Genomic DNA, 22438 nt, shown 5'->3' with positions numbered 1-22438 from the left:
GAGAGAGGATCTCACATTGCAACTAAAGTAAGGCTTGTTTCTGAGGATCTCTGTTATTTGGACTTGACCAAAAAGGTGGCCAGATAGCTGTCCCCCCTATAAGTGATGATACCAAATGCATCTGTGTTAAGTTTTAACTGTCTAAGTTCTCTAAGACCTGTTATTGCCCATCCTAGGGAGCCCCAGAGCCATACTCCAACCAATTCCTATTGTACAAGGCTATGGAACTTGTTGGATAATTCCCTGGCCTACTCATATCCTCAAAAATTTTAGAACTTGATAGCAGATCGGGTTCTGTCCTGGATATTTGTGTGGCTAGGTAGAGGTTCACTGAACCCCAAGAAACCAAATGTTCTTTCTAAGAACAAGAATCATCTGGGGTAGATGACCTGCTTCCATAAACAATGAGCATGCATTCCCTAACGTATTTGATGGGGTCCATGGGCTTTTTGAGTGTCTAAAGAAGGCATCCTTTCTGACTTAAGGAGCTGCATGACTAACCCCTCTAAGAATTACAGTCCCCTGGAGTCAGGCAGTCTGGGTGCTTCCTCAGTGGTATTGGCCACCTGGCCACCTGGCCACCAGGAGCCACTGCCTCAGTTTCCAAGTCTCCTGATCAGCCGTCTTTCCTAGATTCTTTCCAAAAGACCTCTTATTCTCCCTCTTCCTCTAACTCTATGACTAGAGTGTGTTCTCCAAAACCACAGCTGATGTCCAGCATCAGCATACACAAAGCCTGTGGAAAGGCTGTGGCTTCCCTTCTCTGAAGATCTTACGATACATATGTAAAATGATGTCAGTAGCACTAGAAACAATTGCCACGGAACTTCAGTGCTCTCTTGATAACTTCAAGAACCTATTAACTCCCTCCAAACTTTACCTTAGAATTTACATAGTATCAAACCGAAAATTGAAAGCTGGTTAAATTAAATTCAGTATGTCTAAGTTTCTGTATGATAAAATAGCTTACCCCTGTCATCTTCAAACCAAATAAGGTGGAATGATACTATCTTCAAGTCTCCTCATAAGACTCATATTGATGCTAATAGTGCTGTCTACTTCAGTTACTTGGTATGCCAGGTATGTACTGTATGCCTGTATGCAAACATACACATACATACAGGCATACAAAGAGAAGGGGCAAGGCATATTTGTATAATCAGGAGTAATTGAGTTTCATTGTTTCCACTGACATTTAACCTTATTCATATTCTCAGGTAACAAGTTAAAAGGCTGATACTAAAACCTAGTTATGCCTCTTTACAGCCCGGTTCTTAACACTGCACCTTCTTTCATCCCATCAGAGGAGCAAATGCAAGGACTCTTTTGACCTGTCAGTAGGAAATGGAGACTGCTTTTCCACAAACCCACAAATACCTTGGCCACTGTGGCTTGCTTTAGCTGGCTATGCCCAGCCTAGTCTGTCACAGAGAGCCAGAAACATGTACAAATTATGCACACTCCAGAGTGTGTTACTAAAAGGACCATATCCAGTGTAGTCATCACAAAACAGAAGACTTATGATGGTCTGAATGAAAATGGGCCCATGGGTCCATAGAGAGTGGCACTACCAGAAGGTGTTGTCTTGTTGGATGAAGCGTGTCACTGTAGGGATGGTCTGTAGGCACTGAGGTGTCAAAAGTTCAAGCCAGTTCCCTTCCTGCTGACTGCAATCCAGATGTAGAACTCTCAGCTCCTTCTCTAGCACCATGTCTGCCTACACACCGCCATGTTTCCCTCCACATGGCGTCCATAATGGACTAAACCTCTGAACTCTAAGTTAGCCCAAATTAAATATTTTCCTTTGTAAGAGTTGCCAAAGTTGTGATGTCTCCTCACAGCAACAGAAACCCAAACTAGGAAAAAAAAGTTGCTTCTATTTGGAGAAAATAAAATGCCTTTGGATTTGAAAAGCATTTGAATGCTTTAAGTGGGGCTTAAAGGGCCATCCTAGTAGAACATGGAAGACAGTGGTACTGAGGGTAATTTGAACCATGGGAGCCTGACTCAATAGGTTTCAAAAAGAGAAAAACGTTAGGATCTGGCCAAGGGACTGTTCTTGTGGTTTTGGCAAAGAATGTGACTGCTTTGTGCTCTTGTCCAAAAAAGTTTGCCTGGTGCTAAAATGAAGAGTTTGGGGATTAATTTCATTAGCAGAGGAAATCTCAAAACAGCCTATTATTGACTCTGTCCTATAATTCTTAGTGTTCACTCTTGTGAAGATCTATAGTGAAAAGGAGCATACTGAACAAGGAAAAATATAAAATGTACAATTTGAGGAGGAAAGGGGCACCAGGAAGTGGAATGGAGCCAAGCCCTATGTTCAAGGAGTTGAAGAAAAATCGATTATTAAATAAAGTACAGGGAGTTGTGATCTCAGGGTAATACCGACCTCCAACCCCGCCAGCTAAACTTCAACCTTTTAAGAAGGAATTAAAGAAAAGTGAAAAGGAATTAAAGAACAGCTTAGGTCCAGGTGTGGCGGCATAGGCCTTTAATCCCAGCACTCTGGAGACAGAGGCAAGTGGATCTCTAAGCTCAAGGCCAGACTGGTCTACAGAGTGAGTTCTAGGACAGCCAAGGTTAGGCAATGAAGGTAATCATCAGAAACAGAAAGATAAGATGTAAGAGCCCCACACAAATAGCAGGTACAATGGATAGGAGGAGCTTTTATGTAGACATAAAGGACAGCCAGACGGATCTGTAAGACAAACTGTTATGCTGTACTTTTAAAGTCCTCTCAGAAGACAACATCTTTGCAGAACAAATAAGCAATTTGTCCCTTATAGGAAGGGGTTTATATGCACTCATTGTTAGAAGAGATGCCATTGGCCTTAGCTCTGTAGCTCTCCAGCCTGTGAACTAGGTTAAGCTACTGAATTTCTCTGGCCTTAGTTCCTTTACTATAGTAGAGGAATGGGTTAAACACAAGCAGAGCCCTCCAGTCCTGCATTTAATTCCAAGTAAAAGTAGATGGAGGCCTGGGCTTTCCTGTAACTTTCAGAAGTGACCCTTCTTTCTTTTTCATAGCCTTTGGTATGTGGGTGGTAACAGGCTAAGAGAATGTTAAAAAAAAAAAATGCAAAGAGATTTTAAGATCCACCACTTCCATGATAAATATCCACTTGGGGCTTAAAAGTTATCTTAGAAAATATTCAAAGTAGCTATGCTTTCCTTGACAATTACACTAACATCATGTGCACAAAATTGCAGTGCACTCTCCAACAACTTCACAGAGTATTTGATAAAAGTCATAGCCGGGACAATTAATGATGGTACCATGAGACTCCCAGGGAGAAAAGGCCCTGTGAAATATACAGATGTAATAGATTGGGTACAGCTTACAGATCTCTAGCCAAGGGAGTAAGAAGAGCATGAAGGAAATTTAAACTGGTTCTGGATATACAACAGTCACCTCATGAAGTGTCCAGGATGAAGGAGGATCGGTTGCTTCTGTGGGGTTTTTAAAAGTTGTGTGTCCCTTGAGGAGCCATCTCTTTCTTATCTGTTTCTTCTATTCTTCCCTCTGCTGCCTGCTTTGCCACCTCCGTTCTCCCCAAAGACAAGTAGTATTTGGGTTTTGAAAAAAACAAACAAACAAACAAACAAAAAAAAAAAAAACAAAAACCAGCACTGAGAACAAATTCCCAAAGCAGGTGTCCGTGGGAGTTACTTGGGCAAAGTAGCTGGGGGCAGAGATTGTTCCTCAATTGCACGCTCTCAAAACTGTTAGGGGAAAACGTGTTCCATTTACATCGAATAAACTGAAGCTCACTAAATGTAGGCTGGGAATCGTCTCAGATGGGGAGAGGGGTGGCCCTTTAAGTGGCCAGTTGTACCAGTGCTGACTTGGAAGGATTGGTCCTGACCTCTGAAGCACAGGTGGAGGAGGAGACCACACCCTTCTCACTGGAGCATCTTGGAATTATTGTCAGCGTTTATCTCTGTGTGTGCATACATATTGCTGAGTGCTGCCCCCTTTCCTATGAATATCAGTGGTCAGAGTCCAGGAGTACATTAACAAAATACTCTCTGTCTCTCTGTCTCTCTGTCTGTCTCTGTCTCTGTCTCTATTTCTCTATATATACTTCTCTAATTCCTCCCCCCCCATGTGTGTGTGTGTGTGTGTGTGTGTGTGTGTGTGTGTGTGTGTGCCCACACACACGTGCCGTGCACGCACGCACCACCCCCCTACCCTCGCTGTAGCCAGGACTACCTGTTTTCTTGTCCTTTCCTTCTCTCTACTCCTTCTTCTTTTTATTTTCTTCTCTGGGACAATGGACTAAAACTAGGACCCCATGTATAAAAGTTAGGACTTTGTCTCCAGCTCTTCTTTTCATGTGCCCAATTATCCTTCATTCATCCCACTACCCGGACTTTGCTTTTAGCTTAGGTCACCTAAGTGACCTATTTCAGTGAGATTTATGTCTGTCTGGCGATGCATGTTTGTTCATTTCCATTGGCTGTGCATTCAGATAACAGATTCCGGAGACTGCAATCGCTAAATGAAAATATACCTAAGGAACATACAGCTGTGTCTCTCAGACCTGATTGGCTTGAATATTGATAGCTTCTGCCAAAACCATAAATGACATCTTTGTCAACTACAGATATTCCCTTCATAATTATTAGATATGAGAAAAGAGGGGTGACTCAATGTGTTCTCTTGTTGAGCAATGTCTTTGGTAGATTGCATAGGTACCATGAGACTAAAATGCATCTCCAATTTAAGGGTAGGGGAGGTTATATATATGCCGAATAATTTAAAAGATTTGCATTCTATGTACTGCTTGAACATTGCTAGCATTAGTCCCATTGCTGTACATAGCAGTGGGGGAGTTAATTAGTTTCCATATCAGGCCAAGAACATGGTGTAAGTCAGCTCTCTCACCCCAGGTTATCTGTTTCAGAGACCAGTATCAAGAAGTCATTACTTGTACTTTATCTACCCTGCCTGTGTGTCTAATGACCATGTGCTGGACACGGGATACAACTCCATTCTGCTCATTGATTTCTCTCATCTCCCCCAAGGTGTTTGGAAACATAAAGTTAGATGAGGAGAGTCATATCAACCGGCACAACAACTTCCGAAGTTTCTTTGGGTCCCTCATGCTGCTTTTCAGGTACCTGGATGAAACAACTACTCAAGCTGGAGACCTCCCGGTCTTCAGCTGCCAAGGTGGGGAGAAGCCTCTGGATGGAGAACGCTGACTAGCCTCTTGATCTCTCGATTCTGCTCTGCTGTTCTTGTTAGGACATGCAGTGGAAGTTTGCCTTAATCAAACTTTCCCATGATTTAGAAAGGTTCATCACTATCTTTGACTCAGTAGTTAATCTGTGTATTTCAACGTGTCCCCTGGGATGCACACAGCTTCTGATGGGAACAATTTAAGACCTGATGCCTTGAGTAGCCATATTTATGTGGGGTTTTGGGGGTCCCACCACTATCAGATTAGACCCTTAGCAGATGGAGACGTGGTGGGCGGGGAGGAAGAACAAGATAAGGGTCTCATGGACATTCTTCTCCATGTGGAAGATACTAAAAGGGCCTTACCGGGTTAAGAAAAAAGTCCTATGTATGAATAGGGTAGTGGCCCAAGGTGGGATGGGACAGAAAGACTTCTAACCAAGATGGATTTCTATGTTCAGGAGCGCCACTGGGGAGGCTTGGCAGGAGATTATGCTGTCCTGTCTGGGTGAGAAGGGCTGTGAGCCTGACACCACCGCACCGTCAGGGCAGAACGAGGGTGAGCGCTGTGGCACTGACCTGGCCTACGTTTATTTTGTCTCCTTCATCTTCTTCTGCTCCTTCCTGGTGAGTAAGAATTTGACTTTCTTTGAGGTGTGCCTGATAAAGTGAAGGCTCCTATAGTGTGTGTACACATTCTCCTCTGGCTCCCTTAGTTCCCTTGTTCCTGATCCCTCACGTCCACGCTCACACTCCAAGCTATAGAAGAATTAGATCATTGCCTTTGGGGACCAGAGTGCTCCTTGGAATCCTTGCAGGGAGGGTGACGCTCATTGGTTGAGATCTTTGTGCCTTCAAGGAGAGAGTCCTTGTGAGACTGGATGAGGACTTGAATGTAGGAAGAGAGCACCAAACTTCATGTTGTCTCTGGAGCTACTGGGGTAACCCCTGTCTCCTTTGTGCCTCGTGTAGTTTATTTAATAGCTAGGACTTGCATCTGTTTGGGAGATTCTGTTTTTTAACTCTTTATGAAAAGGTACCTTGAAAATATAAGCTTATAGGGTTAATCAGAGGCAAATAATGATCACATGCAGTGTAATTGGTATGATTCTCTCCTGACTGTGGTGCCATTGAATTGGGCGGCAGCTGGCAAGCATTCTGGTGTGAAAACACAATTACTTTGAATGTTAGTGAATATTGAGGAGTATATGTAGAACATTCCCACTTAGGGAAGTGGTAAGATATCTGAAATGCCCTCTGAGTTCCTTCTTTTGGAGAGAACATGGAGAAATGTCTTCCCTACACATCAGATTAGCAGTGATGGATGGAATAAATACATAAGGTGTCACCAGATCAATGAAAAGGTCACTGTCGTCCTTCTGGCTCCCATAATGTCCCTCAACTCAACTTCACTGCAAATGCCACTGGCTGTACAAAACTATATAACACTAAAATATTGCTGCTGCTCAAAAGCGGTCAATTCCAGGGCCATGCACTGAAAAGTAACTTAACTGTTTCATGCCCAGACCATCTCTCTCTTTAAGGGGACAGAAACATCTGGCTTTCTGGTGACAGCAAGGGGCCTGAAGATAGGCCATTCTGCCTGGTACATAGGTTAATGTAGGGTGTAAAGAGACTCTGGAAGTCCCCTCCTCCTTTTGGTTTTGGTTTTGGCTTTGTTGCCATTTAGCCTGGTCTAAGGCACTTCCTCTTATATAGTGTCTTTAAAATGGAATAAACATGTCAGGAAAGGGCTGAGGAGATAGCTCAGTGGATAATGATACTTGCTATGTGAAAAAGAAAGCTGTATGTAGCTTCTCATATACCTACAACTCCACTGCTGTGGGAGGGTTGGAGGAATTGGGGACTGGGGGCGGGGGGAGACAGGATCCCTGGGGCTTGCTGACCACCAGTCCAGCTCAAAGCTCAGTGAGAAAACCTGTTTCAAAGGAATAAGGCAAAATGTGATAGAGCAAGGCTCTCAGTATCCCGATGTGGTCTCTCTGTGTGTATATATACCATCCAAACACTCACACAAACACAATGCATACTTATGACATACTCATGCACATGAGCACCTGCACATACATATACACGGCACACCTCATGCTTGTCAGCAGTAATATTAAGCACGGTGAGATAATGCATGCATTTTAATATACTTCTTTTCTATGGGCATGAAGCTTTTTTTTTTTCAATGAAAAAGAACACAGAACTGTTTATAAATCTGAAAGCACAATGTATAATAAAAATAACTGAAAAGAACTTATTCCATTCACACCTTCAACCCATTTTTATCAAGTGGCTACTAATGACTGGCACTAAGCTAGGCACCAGAGTAGAACTGTTAGCAAGACACAATCTCTTTGTGAGCTCCAGTAAATAAGAAACCAACATACAGGGGAATTAACACTTATCAATAAGAATAAATCAGAACAGAAAGGGACACATAGACCTCGCCATTTTACCTTACATAGTTTAAATGTTTAATGATTAATATTTAAAAGAAACCAAAGACAAAAGTGGAAAATTAATCGGAGGCTGTACAGTTACTTTTAGAATTGTGAGATGGGGAGTGCTACATAATTCACGTTAATGTTATTTTTAATGAGGCTATATTCAGTGTGAGATGACCTGCCTTCAAGTCTCAATCCTACAATAAGACAGACTTTGTGACCTTGGGCCAGTCACACACTGGTCATCTCAAATCAACCATCCAACAGAGATTTCTGAGGCCCTTGGATGTGCTAGGCCATATGCTAAGAGCTAAGAATTCAGTTATAAATCAGAAGCATTTATTTTCTCAAAGAGCTGATGGGAATTAAAACTTCCTCCTGAAGGGCTGGAAGGAGCATGAAAACCAACAGTGGATGTTAATGTGTGCAGCACACTGCTAAAAGGATGCGAGAATATGAAGCATTAGCAATGTTAATAGTTTTTATTAACATTATTAACATTAATGATTAGTGCCCCGAAAGGAGTGTGCATATACACAGAAAACACTCATAATCCAGGCAGTGGCTGAATAAAATCTCAGAGACAAAGGGCTGTGTTGGATTCAGCGATATGAAACAGCAGTTCTCAAGCAGCAACTGAAACAGGAGGCACAAGGTTTTCTCTGCCATGTTAGTGAAGTCTGAAGGAAGTCATCATGCTTATTATGATGGCCTGACACTGGATAATTTCTGTACCAACTGATGAATGTCCTTCACCCTAATGCTCAATGAAGACAAGTCAACCTTCAGTCATCTATTTGTAGCATAGGCAGTGGTAAAAGGGACCATGACTGCTAGGATATAGCCAACCTTCTCTATGTTGCAAAGAATATAGGAATTGTGTCTTTCCTGTAGACTTTCTCTATAGCCTATATTCTCTGCCTACATATCTGGCAAGTCCATGAACCCAACCACTTAAAACCAATTTTTCTATCAGTCAGGAATCTTGAATTTTAAGTGTAAGAAATCCCAGCTAGATATAACCTAAACAAAATGGGATTTTATAGGCACCTGCCATTGGGGTGTCCTAAGGCAAGGCAAGCACCAGGATAAATTTTAATTCCCCTTTTTATCCTTCTCTATTCATAAATCTTTCCCTTTATGTGAGCTTCTTCCTCAAATACCCCTATCTGATGCCTGTCAGACAGCTAGAGTACCAACTCCAGACCTTACATCTTCTCACTTTTGCTCAATACCTCTTCATTGGCTTTTGTTGAATTCCCACTCATATTGAGCTAGAGAAAAATAAGATTCAATGACTGGGTAAAGCTTGGGCCACAGTATGGTGCCTCATTAGACTATAGTACTAGGCCAGGCAAGGGCCTGTACTAAGAGTAGTACAATCAATGACATCTCAGAAGCACAACAGAACTCTTTACTGGCCCATTCTTGTCTTTGGTACTGTCCTTGTGTAACAAGATCTTGTGAATGAGTTGGCCCAGGAGCACACCATTCTCACCCTGGTTCTATATCTACCTTCTATACCATTACCAAGGTTACCTCTAAAGACAGATAGCTCTTGGCTTGCTACAGAGTAGTCTGTACTACAGATCAGCAGACCCTCTAGCCCATGGGCTAATCTGATTTGCTACCTGGTTTTATATGGTCTACGAACTATGAATGTTACAGTCTTAAAGGAGGGAGAGACAAACAAGAGATGAATAATTTTTCATGGCATGTGGAAATTATATGAAATTCAAATTCCAACATCCATAAACAAAGCTTCCTTGGAACTCAGCCATGCTCCTTGATATTTCTAATGTCTGTGATTTGGGTGTGGAATACCAGAGCTGAATAGCTCAAACAGACACAGAACAGCCCATGAAACATACAAGAACATCTGGCTAGTTGGCTGGTTTTGGTTCAGACCAGAGCATGGTAACATGATGCTTCTGTCATTTGGTACTCAGCCCTGGCTGTTCTACTCTACTTACGGACCCCTAGAATGTCCCTGTTCCTACATATCTCTGTGAGCATTCATGCTGCCTCCTCTGCCTAAGACACTGTCTTCTGTGCTTATGTGATCTGGTAAATATGACCTACTCCATCGTGCTTCAGTTCAAAAACCTAATGACTTCTACAAGGTTTTTTAGCTACTAGAAATCTCCTTTATAGAATTTTCTGTCTCTATCGTCACTTGTATGTGATGCTTTCATTACTGTCATGATTTGCAACCTTTTCCTGTTTCCAATATATCACTGTCTTTTCTAAATACTAGATTCGACTTCAAGAGTAGTCATATAACAAAATCTAGTAAAGGCCTGCTTTGCTTTAAGCACTGTGCTAGGTGTGAGGGTCTATCTCTAGACTAGCACTTTCTGACCTCATATCCCAGTACCTCCAGCACCTGAGTCACTGAGTTTGACACATACTGGATACATAGTGGAGAACATACCCATGGACAGCTTCGCACAGGGGAGTGTGCTCTTTCACTCTGTGGCTCTCGTTGTGCACTTTGAAGGCTCTATTTTCAGGAAGCAGGATGAGGATGGAAGCTGGAGAGACAACGTTGTTATCTGGCCTTGACTTTCTCTAGCCTTTAAGAATGTGGAAACCACTGTTCCCTCTGCTACAAGAACAATTAAGTAAGCCAAACAGGTAATGACCGCAGATAAAGTATTGTGCAAATGGAAAGCAGCATAAAAAAATAAACTCACAGTGCCCACACAATGAGATGCACAGTGTGAATAACAAAAGTGAGTTGCATTTAGCAAGATCTCCGAGCTTTGCCAAGGAACTTTGCCAAGGAACTTTGCCTTGAAGCCTGTCAGAAGCCTGTCAATCTGTTTTGTGAGCTCCGCCTTAACTTCTCCTAACTCTTCTCTTTGCTCTGCAGATGCTCAACCTGTTCGTGGCTGTCATCATGGACAACTTTGAGTACCTTACTCGAGATTCCTCCATCCTGGGGCCTCACCACTTGGATGAATTTGTCCGTGTCTGGGCAGAATATGACAGAGCAGCATGGTGCGTAGGCCTTTTGGCCACCCAGAAATTAGGGACTTCTAGATCACTCAAATACTTGCCTATTATAAAAGGGAAGGAAACACCTCTTGGTTATAGCTCACAGAAGAGGCACTGGTCTCAAGCCATTCGCCCAAATCTTCTCTTCCTGGGTATTCTGTTATCCCCCCCTTTCTTTTTGTGGCAGGCTGTACCCTTGTTTTCCAATTTCATTATACTCTAGATTGACTACACAACCAGGGGAGCCTCCAACCTTCTCCCTTTTTTGCTATGAGTCACCGGGGACTAAGATAGGAGGTTTCTGGCCAATGAGACATATCTGGCCATCATGGTTAGTGGCATTAGTGCTTTTCTTCCTCATTCTTTTCAGCATATATAGTTAAATAAAACACTGGTATAATATTTCATATAATCAAGTAGGTGTTCCTGCCAACAGATGCCCTCTCGACTTGTGGGCTTTTATCACATGAAACTGAGTTAAATGGCAGGAGCTGGCAGGGTTGACCTCTTTGCTGTCTTTCACTGTCCAATAGTTCCCATGTGATGTGACATCTAGACTTTAGAGCTGGGATCAGCAAATCACCACCTGTCAGTTAAGTTTGACTCACTGCTTTTACAAATGAGTTTTTATAGAGGTACAGTTACAGCCATTTGTTTTATCTATTGTCTATGGTTGTGCTTGCACTATAGTGAAAAACTGAATAACTGGGACAAAGATGGTCTGACCTTCCCGTTCAAAATATTTACTATTAAACTATTGCCAAAAACCTTCACTCTTAAAAAAAAGTCTTTTGACCCCTGTTTCAGAAACAAAGACAGTGTTTTTTAGCCCTTGCTGATGAGGACAGAATGACATTCTATGAATGAAAAGCTTTGCTGGCCCAGGCACACTTAGCTTCTGGGTCTTCACTCCCCACTCTCCCCATTCTGGTCCCCCTCTGAAAATACTTGAGGAAATGCTCTTCTTCACAGGAGTGGGCCACCGCTGCTTCCACCTGGTACTCCCTTCATGATGTGTGATTCTTCCCCAAATCTACCGAGCTCTGAAGCTGCTAAACCTGGGTTAACTGTTTTCAGGGTGGATGGGTGAATTAGAATTCCTTTCTCCTCTGTAATAATGAGCTAGGCCATGGGGTTATGTAGATCCCTTCCTGTTACAGTGGCTAAGCAACAGATTTTTCTTGCTGTACTGCTTCCAACAAAGAGTTTTAGTATGCAACCGGTGGTGGCTTGGAGGACAATGATGCTCAGCCTGAATCTTATCCATTTTCTCACTTTGGACAAGTGATGTAACCATCTATCAAGTGGTGGTAATGATACCTACCTAGCCTGGTGTGTGTTGGTGAGCATATTATTATATTATGCATACTGCTGTTAGGTACTTGACAGCAGTGGTATATGAATTCGACTCAGAAATGAGAATTGCCACCTGTAAAGCATTTATGGCCTTGATTTTGGATGCCTATTCACTCACCTAACTGAAGAGATACTTTCTGCTACCAAAGGATGGCATCACACATCTAGCTTCATCTGGACATCCTTGGCTCTTGGAACCAGCACTTCCTTTGGTTTTATTTCCTCTGTGGCTCTAAATGCCAAGTGCATTAAAGATGCCCCCACTTCATTGCAGTTGCTGGGGAGAGGCCGCAACAGGACTAATCATGAGACTCAGTCACATGAACTGAGCCAAAAAGCAGAGAGGAACTCCTTCTGTCAACTCGAATGTCTAGAGAATTACCAATTATTCTGGTTACATTTTAATTGGCTTTCTCAATGGAATAAGGTTGCTGAGAAGAAACCAGCAAACGTGCAATGAGTTAGGGTCTTCATATAAAGAAGCAATGGGTTGAAAGCCACTATTTACTACTCTTAAGAAGTAAAACTAAATTGACACATGGCTACTTTCCATCATTTCAAGGGCTATGAGACTGGGCATACCAGTGAGCTACTGTCTGGAAAGAAACAAGACAAATCAGCACCGAGTCAGGAAAAGGCTAGAAAGAGTGAAGCTGAAGAAAACATTTGCTTTGATATGGCTTCCTAAAAGGATGCTTAGATGGAGATAGTGTGCTCGTCATTTCTATGGCAACCCCAGGCCTGGTCCAGGGTGCATACTGTCTTTCAGATTCCACCACGGCTTCCTTGTTCTGGTCTCTGACAGGGAAGATGTTTTATCCACTGAGAATTATTCTTATGTCAGTTATTCCATTTCCACAAGAAGCCAGAAGTCTCTTGAAGGTTCCTGGAAGAAAAGGTTATCAAAAACGGGTCGCAGTGTACCTGGAATTCTGCAGGATCAATCTAGACCCTGAGTGGCTGGAATGGAGCTGCAGGGAAATATTTCTGGGGCATCTTTCCAGATTGTGTTTTGGACATGGATCCCAGTAGGCTCCTGTGGAATAGAGCAGAGTTTACCCAAGCTGAACTCCGTATATGTCACAGAGAGATCCAAAGCCCTTTCACATTCTCTCATGCAAACTCTGTTTCTTGCTAATTAGCCTAGTGGGAAATTTGTCTCTCACAGTCTACAGAAACATGCTGACTCCCCATTGCCCCTGACAGGTGGCCCAGAGTAACTGCCTGTAATCAGTACGGGTGTGAAAGCAAAGAGTTCTGTAGTACACGGTTCACGCGTTGGCAACCTGACATCTGCTCTGAACAGTGGCCAGAGACATTGGCTGTCTTTTTGCTCTTAGAAGCCTAGCTGGAGCTTTGGCTCCTCAGGCCAGGCGTGAGCCACACAGGTATTTCTGAGAACCTTAGACATTCGGTAGTTCCTTTTGATATTCGATGGACTGGGATTTCCCGAGAAAACTGGGAGAGCAGTTTGGCAAGGTGGTAGTTCTCTGGTTCTCATCACTCTGTTCTGATTATGTCAGGCATCAATAAACTGCTCTTACCTCTTTGGGACAGTCCCTGCAGGGAGAAGCCATCGTTTCTTCCCCATTCTTTTCTGAGTATCTTATTAACCCGCCTGTGCTTTCTTTCCAGCGGCAGGATCCCGTATAAGGATATGTACAAATTAGTGCGGGTGATCTCGCCTCCTCTGGGCCTGGGAGAGAACTGCCCCTACAGGGTGGCTTGCAAGGTTTGCCCCCCAGTCCCCAGCCATGACCTGCAGTGGGATGCAGCATCTAACCCTCTCTGCCCTCTGCTCCACCACCACTGCGCCACATGAGAGAACCTTCATGTTGCTTACCTTTGAGTTTAAAGAGGCCCAACCCTTCCCAGAACCAGCAGCTGCCATGTAGGAAGAAGGGCCATTTTATGGTGAAGGCAAAAGAGAGTTAAAGACTTAATACAAAGGCCTCTAGAGTCACTCCTTTTGTTTTTTTTCCCCCACACATATACTGTTGTGCACCTACACATACATCCCCCAGTTTGCCTTAGCTTGTACATTCTACCAAAGGACTTCCCCCTTCTCTGGGATGCAGAAATCCTCTAATCCAGCAGAAGGGTTCTGATTTCCCTTCAGGAGACCTTCATTTTCATTGAACCGCATGAGTTGAAGTGTGAACCTAGTCACCCCTACCCCTGCTACCCCTCACAGATCCTGGGTGCTTTTTCCAGGATCAGCAGTGGAAGCTGTAAGGACCGAGAGGAAGAGAGCAACAGGTGAATGTAGTTTAAAAAGCATAGAACTAGTAGAGAATTTCACAACGCAGAGACTAAAACAACCTCAACAGACACAGAAGGACCTTGAACTGATTATTTAACGCCTTTGGAGCCTGCCAGTCACACTTGTAAAGGGTCTGCCGTAATTGCCAAGTCACTACTTCTTGGTTAGACCAACAGGTTCCGAGCTATAAGTTCAAACTCTGCACGACCCTGGATAGTCAGTCTCCTAGTCACTTTCCCAAGCCCAGGACCACTAGATCCGAACCCTGCTTCAGGGGCTATGGGAGGAAAGCAGAGCAAAGTGCTGCTCAGGCAGCAGAAGATACAGGCTCAGGAAGGATGTCTGCCTAGGTGATGGATGGAGCTGACTTGGGATGGTGACCCTGATTCTGAACTCAGGAGGCCGAACAGCTGCCTCTGCTGAGACTCTTTAAACTCCACCCCAGTGAAACCTGCAGCCGCATGTGGGAGAGCTGGGGAGGGCAGCATGGCATGCAAGATGCTCTTCTTCCTCCTGGTTTTGTTTCTTCTGTCCCCAGCATGCCATCAACCTGGTGCATGCTGGGGAATCAAGAGCATTCTTGTTCACGGAGCCAGGTGGAAGCAACGGGGCGACTTTCTGACCAGCAACCTCAGCCCACCACTTTCAACGCAAACCGCCGCCGCCTCCTGCTGCACACACACCACAGAGGGGGGATACACGACGTTCTGCCTGTGGGTTCAGGGCAGGGGACAGGCCTGATTTCTAGGCCAGCATCCCAGCCCCAGTAGGGGCCAGAAACTCCCACCCACGGCTGGAGCACCGTCTATCCGGTTTATACCGCTCACGCACAGCCCTGGGAATTGAAGACATGCTTGTGTTACTTTGGGGTTAGATGCAGTGAACCACAAAGCCAGCGCAGCTCCAACTAAGGAGGAGAAAGTGAGCCCCACCCTCCACCCCTGTCAACCCCTTCTGACTGTGTCAGAGAGACCAGAGGTTGTAACTAGTGTTCCCGGGTCTGTGTGGGGCGTGATATAAATCTGCACCAGGACGGAGTCACTTGTATGATTTGCCTTGATTAACAGGTCTCCTGTTCTTTTCCTGTTTGTCCATTTTGTTTGTTTTTCTTCTGTTTCCTGTATTACTTTGTTTTGGCTCTCTGGGAATGCTGTTCCTCTCTCCTACTTGTCTGCATCCTTTCCCCCACCCCCACCCCCTTTTCCTGTCCCTGCCACCCCCTCCTGCCCCGCCCATGTCCTGCCCCTACTCACCACCCCCATGAGCAGTGGCCGCATCCATTACACTGAGATGTATGAAATGCTGACTCTCATGTCACCACCGCTAGGCCTCGGCAAGAGATGTCCCTCCAAAGTGGCCTATAAGGTAGACAACCCCTTCCTTTGTTCTGGGCTAGAGACCAACAGGAAATGGGATCCAGTTGTGGGGAGGACATACTCCGGGAGGAAGCTGGGTTGGGGGCATGGAGCTGGGAAGCAAGGATTCAGGAGTTAGGAAGGTTCATGAGATGGCATCATAAAGGATATAGGAGTGGATCTCGTGCTGTTCATCGTGGACCTTTTCTTGTGTTACCATGTTCCTACTCGTCTGTGGCTTCTTGTGAGTGGGCTACTAGAAAGGTGCTGCTAAGTGGCGTGTATCCTTTGAAAGGAGGCAGAGTGGTGGCCGGGGAATAGTTGGATTGGCAAGAAGGAAACCTAGAACCAAAAAAGGCCGAGGGGGGAAAAAAATATGGCTTCAATCATAAATGAGGAAAATAATGGAGCAAACATTAAGGCTTGCTCTAGAAGAAATTTTTAGAAGGGAAACTTGTAATAAATTTCTTCCCCTCTGATGTAGAAAGGAACAATAGCATAGCTTCCTGACACAGACACAAAAGAGGGACATGTCTTCCATTTTACAACTGACAGGAATGTAGCTTTCTTTCCCCAGTGGCCATAAAGAGGGCAACGACAGGCAGATTTCTTCAGTTAGCTTTGCCTTCTTAGCATGACCTAGTGGTGGTAGATTTCTTGAGGTCATACAGCAGCCTTGTCCACTGGGGGTCATTCGGATGCTCCCAGCTTCGGGGCCGGGCATCTTCTTCACCTATCAGTACTAGTTACTGTTAACTCCCTTGTGTATAGGCTGGCCCAGAACTACTCAGGGGTTTTCTCATTCACCTAAGCACACATCATAGCAAGGTTGCCACTACCACAGAAGTAAGAACGATGGGACTCAGATACAAACAAAGAAACAGCCTTTACACTCTAACACATCTGTCTGTAGAGTTGCTGTAGGAGAGATGATCTCGTCGAGGATTAGAGGTGTGGCTTGTGAATGACAGGCTCTAATCACTACCAACCACTACCACCAGGATGGATGGCTCTGCTAGAGACCCTTCTGCTGCCACCTCCCAACAGTTTTGCTCCAGAGAGCATCTCACTGGAATGTAGTCCTTAGGAACCCTCCTCCCCAAGTGCATGGCTCCTTGCACACAGCAGATGCGATGATTCCTTTCTCTGATAACCACAAGTGTCACATAGTGGGGAAAGACTTCCTGGGATGAGGCCCCGATAGAATGAACTGGGAGAGGAACGGGAGGAGAGTCTCGTGGATTCCTAAAGCAAGATACTCTCTGAAAGTGGATTTGGCCATTTCAGTTGGATCCCTTCCTCTGGGTGAGGGGAACAGGGCCTGCCCACTCTGCTCCTGCCTGCACCCCCTTCTCTGACTGTCTTCCCTGTGCTCCTCATCCTCCCAGAGCCTGTTTGCACTCTCCCCTGCCCATTCTGCTCCTCCTCATCCCTTCGATAAGTTGGACTCTCTGCATGTTCAATCATGTGCTGGCAAATTCCATCTCTTAAAGACTCAAAAAGGGGGCACCAGGATACATCTTTCAAGTGAGATGAACAGAGCCAAGTCTCTCCCCCCATCTTTCTATTGACCTTGGGGGCGTTTGTGGGAACAAAGAGAAAATAGAGCGCACCTCTGTAGCAGGGAGTGGAACCACCTCTCAGAGCTGACTCTGTTCCCTAAGGGACTTCTTGAACTCCCTTCCCATCTCTCTGGGAGATATTCCTAGCACTCCCCATGGGAAGGGGTTGTAAAGAATGATTAGCTAACCCCCTTTCCTTGGAATTTGGCATCAGCCCCTAGATAAAATAGCAGCAAATGAGCTCTGGTGAGAAGCCAGGAGAACCGGACTAGGATGGGGATGGGGAATCCTTGCCCTTCTTTTCTGTCTGTGCATTTAACCTCTGCACTTCCCTTCCCCTTTTATTTTTAAACCAAGGTGTCTTTCAATATATTTGGGTTTTGCCTGCTCTTTCTCTTGTCTCTTTCACACAGAGGTTGGTCCTGATGAATATGCCAGTGGCCGAAGACATGACAGTTCACTTCACCTCCACACTTATGGCTCTGATCCGGACGGCTCTGGACATTAAAATCGCCAAAGGTCAGATTAGTGGGGAAGGAAAGAGGGTTGCAGCCTGCTATAGGAAGGAGCCATCTGAACTACTGCCTAGCCAGCCATGCTCCTGATAAGTCTGTGACCTGGTTTTACCTCTAACTTAGTAACCTGAAGATATGCCCTTTCTCTGGTAAAAATAAATGACTTGATATTCCATGCCTGACATGTCTTGGCATTCTAGAAATATTCGTTGAGCATAGAAATTTTAATTCTGTAATTTATCTTCCATAAAGCATCGTTTTTCCAAAGTCTTGGGACTTAGGAAGCATCTGTAGCAGGTGTCAACAGAGTGGACACCGAAATACTCTGCCCATCGTGATTGCTGATTCAGCAGTCTGGGAGAGAAACAGTCTGTGGCATCCATACAGACCTTTAGCCTGCCTCCTCCTGCCTTTCTAAAAATCAGGTCCCTTAGACTGTATAGTCAGGGTCAGTGGAAGGAATGATGTGTATTAATGAAGCATGCGTTTTCCTTATCTTCACCTCCCTCTCTGATGTACTGAGCACCAGGAGGCTGTTAGAATCCGTGAGGAAGTTGATCTTGGTCTCAGCCTCAGATTTCTGGGGAAGAATATGCCTGAGTCACTGAGAATAGGAGCCAAAGTGTCTTCTGCTTCCTCAGCAGAAACGCTGGTGTTGCCAGATCCTCTGTCACTCAGGGCCAAGATTTCCTCTCATTATGTGAGGTGCCATGCTGATTCAGCTCCTGCCCCCACCCACTCCTCAGTCTTGGTCGTCATTATTCTGTGCCTGTTCTGATTGGGTTATTAATAATTTATCTTATTCCAGGTGGCGCAGACAGACAACAGCTAGACTCAGAGCTACAAAAAGAGACCCTGGCCATTTGGCCTCACCTGTCCCAAAAGATGTTGGATCTGCTAGTGCCCATGCCCAAAGGTGTGGTGGCTCCTCCTTTCAAGTATGCTTGTCACTATGGCCCAGCATGCCAAGGCCACATCTCTTAGGCAAACCAGCATGACCAAGGCGATAAGGGAAGGTTGCTCCTTTACCATTAGGGCTGCAACCCTGTAGGTGGAACAACAATATGAACTAACCAGTACCCCCTGAGCTCGTGTCTCTCTAGCTGCATATGTAGCAGAAGATGGCCTAGTCAGCCATCATTAGGAAGAGAGGCCCCTTGGTCTTGCAAACTTTATATGCCCCTGTACTGGGGAAGGCCAGGGCCAAGTAGTGGAAGTGGGTGGGTAGGGGAGCAGGGGCGGGGGGGGGTGTATAGGGAACTTTCGGGATAGCATTTGAAATGTAAATAAAGAAAATAATAATAATAATAATAATAATAATAATAATAATAAAATTCTAATAAAAAAAAGAAAAAGAAAACTAAGTCCCCACTTCTAAAGTACTTTTATTCATAATTCAAACTATTTTGTGAATGAAATTTCTCTGGAAACATAAGACTTTTCAGTAACCCCTTGTGCATTTGTGTTGCTACTTAGACATGTGTATCTGGGATGATAGGAGGTCGTGCTCATTAATGTCTTCCTTACTATCCGATCCTGTGAGCACTGCCTTTATTGCATGGGTCCATTCGCTTTGTGTCCTTGGAGCTTTAATAAATAGTAGACGTGTGAGTGACTGAGAGCGGGAAGCTGCTTTGGAGAGTGGGCACATATGCCCATCTGTATCCTCCCTGTTTATTCCCATGCTCCACTTGTGCTTCTAGCCTCTGACCTGACTGTGGGCAAGATCTATGCAGCAATGATGATCATGGACTACTATAAACAGAGTAAGGTAAAGAAACAGAGACAGCAGCTGGAAGAACAGGTAAGCACCATTGAGAGCACATTGGATGGGTCATGAGTAGACATGGATTTCCAGGGGACAGGTTGCATGTATCCCTATAATGTACCCTAGAAAGGTGGTAAAGGGTTTTGGAATTGAAGAACTTTTAAGTGAGGAGGGATTAGAAACCCGGTGAACTGAAAGGTTAAAATAGTCAAGCAAAGTATCAGTCTTCTTTCGTTGTCTCTCGTGTAAGTTGTATTTTTTTTTCATAGTAGTCCTCACAAAGTCACAGGAATTCTTTGTCTCCACTCAGAAAAATGCACCCATGTTCCAGCGCATGGAGCCCTCATCACTGCCTCAGGAGATCATTGCTAATGCCAAAGCCCTGCCTTATCTCCAGCAGGACCCTGTTTCTGGCCTGTGAGTAAAAACCACATGAAGGGTCTGTGGAATGCCCGTTTGCATTCTGCCACCATAGCTCAGGCCCGGGAATGATACTCTGAGCCAGTTCCTTCCTGAGGCTGACTGTCTCAAAATGGCTTGTCAGCAGGAGAAAGAGAAGAAATGAGCCAGGCATGTGTAATGCTGCAACTGGCATCAGAGATAGTAGATGCAGCAGAAGGTCGGCAGCAAAAGGTGCTGACTCAGGTTATAATGCACTAACACCTTAGCTGTAGTTCTGTTGTGGAGAATTATCATGATCTCAAGGGTTTAGTTGTCCCCTCACAATGGATCTGGCAGCATGGATGTTGTGATTGCTGAGCAGAAGAGGGAAAGAGAAGCAACAGTCACTGAATTCTCTGCCCCTGGGGATGCCAGTTCTAGCAATACTGTTTGCTTAGCTCTCTTGATTCTGCCATACCCTGGAGATGTATATATTGTTATCACCACTTTTCAAGTGAACAGACAGGGACTATGACTGAGAGGAAGCAGCACCTAGGTTTTCAAATCAGTCATTTCTGTCTCTAGGGGCTTTCTACTGTATCCCAGACTCTCTAATGACTAAAAGGACCTTATAAACAGAAAGAAGAAAATCAGACCCTTAATGGAAGAATGGTCTAGTGTTTCTAAGGCTTACCTACTGGTTGACTGTTAGTCAGAGAAGATCTCTCATAGCATACATATCCCGTTATGGCATTGTTTTCCAGTTGTCACCAAGGGGGAAGTGGAAGCCAAGGAACACGGACGTGTTCCTCTTCTCATTGGAAATGAAGTTTTGTGGTTAGGTTTAAGCAAGTCTTGCTTGGAGGGAGAAGTGGGAATCACTAAGAAGGACAATTCCACTAATGATCAGAAAAGGGAGACCCAGAGTTTGGGAAAGAGGCCTCCACTGGAGCACTATTAGGAAGAGTTCACACCATTCATTTCTTTCAGACTGTAGTATGAGAACTTTGCTCTTGCTAATCATTTTCTGACTTCATAATCTAAGAAATTTCAAAGAGAAGAACATGCCCGGAGCTTTCTTTACAAACAATTTTGTATGATCAGAGAGCAGTCTTTAGATGCTCTAGGCCCCAGAAGACAAGTAGAAATACATTTTATTGCTCTGTAGAGTAGAGAGAAAAGGTATGACTAGAGAAATGGAGTCTCCTCACTGCAAGGCTTCACACTATTTTCTCATGAGTCCTTGGTCCATTAGTGGAAGATTCTCCTTTGCCCTTACATCTAGATCTCAGTTTTGTCTAGAGTTTCTACATATGCCAAGCCACATCATGGGATCATCACTCTGTGTTTTCTTCCATATGTTTATAGATTCAAGTTATTCACTGATTTTTACCAGTATTTGTTGAGAACAAACTTGGCCTAAGTATTGGCTCTGGCACTAGAGATAATGATGATCAGAGCATCGTCCCCAGGGATATAAGTCTGGAGAGGGGAAACTATAAGAGTGATAGATTAAATGCGGGGGGTCAGGAAATTGTGATGTCATGAAAAGGAAGCCACTTTTCTCATTTGAGACACATAGAGACCCAGAGGCAAGTTCTTCTGGAGGCAAACCGAGGTAAACTAAGGTCCCTGGTCCCTGGGCTACAATTGGAGTAGAACATTCAGGAAAGGAGGCTGCTGCCATGTTTGGGGAGCTGCACAGTAGTGACAGTCTTAGACGGCATTCTAAGCCACGATAAAGAAGTTAAATTTATTTTGTCTTGAAATAATGGAGCTTTATGTTTCAGAGTGACATGATTAGATTTGTGCCTTGTAAAATTCATTTATGAATTCAATGTAGATTTACTGGATCAGAAGGGAACATTCTAGTGAAAAATTCTAGAGATGATATCATGTAGTAGCTTACTGTGGTTATATAAATTATCAGTGGCAATGGTTTGAACAAGCAGGCTAGAAATGGCGAGAAGTAGGTAAGCAGGGTATTTAATAGGGAGAATGGATAGGATTTAGAAATAGGTATGTTAGGAGGAGTAAGAAAGGGAAAGGAATCAAGAAGAGCCATGTGCTTCGAGTGTAAGCCTTTGGGTAGATAGTGCTACAGGCTTGAGAGCCAGGCACTAATTTAGAGAGTGCTTTAGGGTTACAGTGGTGACCACAGGAGGCAGAGCTCATTCACCATACATAGACCAAGTGACCTTACAACCAGAGATCCGTGCCTTAAATGGGAAAACTGGCAGAGAAAGGAGTCATGGTTTTCAAGTACGACTGTGATAAATTCCAGCAAGAAAAACAGTGGCACAAGACAGGGGCATACAAGAGTTCTGACAGAGATCCAAGACTATTTTCTGAAGGAAATAACTTTTGGTACAATGCCTCCAAAGTATATGGAAAGAGTTTGGTGGGAAGCAGATGTAGCCTGGCTGTTACTACATTCAGCACACTTAAAACAGCATATACATGGAATGTTGGGAGCAAAGGACAGGAGTGCCAGAAGGTTGGTGAGGTAGGAACAAGAGCATGGGAGAGGCCTTTTTTTTTCTTTTTCTTTTATTATTTTCTTTATTTACATTTCAAATGCTATCCCGAAAGTT

General features: G+C 44.3%; 1 protein-coding gene across 8 annotated transcripts in view; it reads left to right on the top strand.

Annotated features, from left to right (window-relative positions):
* Cacna1e (calcium voltage-gated channel subunit alpha1 E) overlaps positions 1 to 22438 on the top strand; it is a 478307-nt gene that overhangs the window by 436797 nt on the left and 19072 nt on the right. For 6 of the 8 annotated variants that reach the window (XM_029539216.1, XM_029539217.1, XM_021197363.2 and 3 more), the window contains 8 exons: positions 5032 to 5123; positions 5650 to 5815; positions 10520 to 10647; positions 15532 to 15628; positions 17594 to 17699; positions 18504 to 18611; positions 19399 to 19499; positions 19774 to 19880. In XM_029539216.1, the coding sequence (XP_029395076.1) occupies positions 5032 to 5123; positions 5650 to 5815; positions 10520 to 10647; positions 15532 to 15628; positions 17594 to 17699; positions 18504 to 18611; positions 19399 to 19499; positions 19774 to 19880 (905 nt within the window). Of the gene's footprint in view, positions 1 to 5031; positions 5124 to 5649; positions 5816 to 10519; positions 10648 to 13635; positions 13733 to 15531; positions 15629 to 17593; positions 17700 to 18503; positions 18612 to 19398; positions 19500 to 19773; positions 19881 to 22438 lie in introns of all 8 variants that reach the window. The other 2 variants (XM_029539219.1, XM_029539215.1) reach the window with 1 other exon arrangement.

This window comes from Mus pahari, chromosome 5, assembly GCF_900095145.1.
Source record: "Mus pahari chromosome 5, PAHARI_EIJ_v1.1, whole genome shotgun sequence".
Classification (NCBI taxonomy): domain Eukaryota; kingdom Metazoa; phylum Chordata; class Mammalia; order Rodentia; family Muridae; genus Mus; species Mus pahari.
This window is presented reverse-complemented; position numbering and strand designations above follow the sequence as displayed.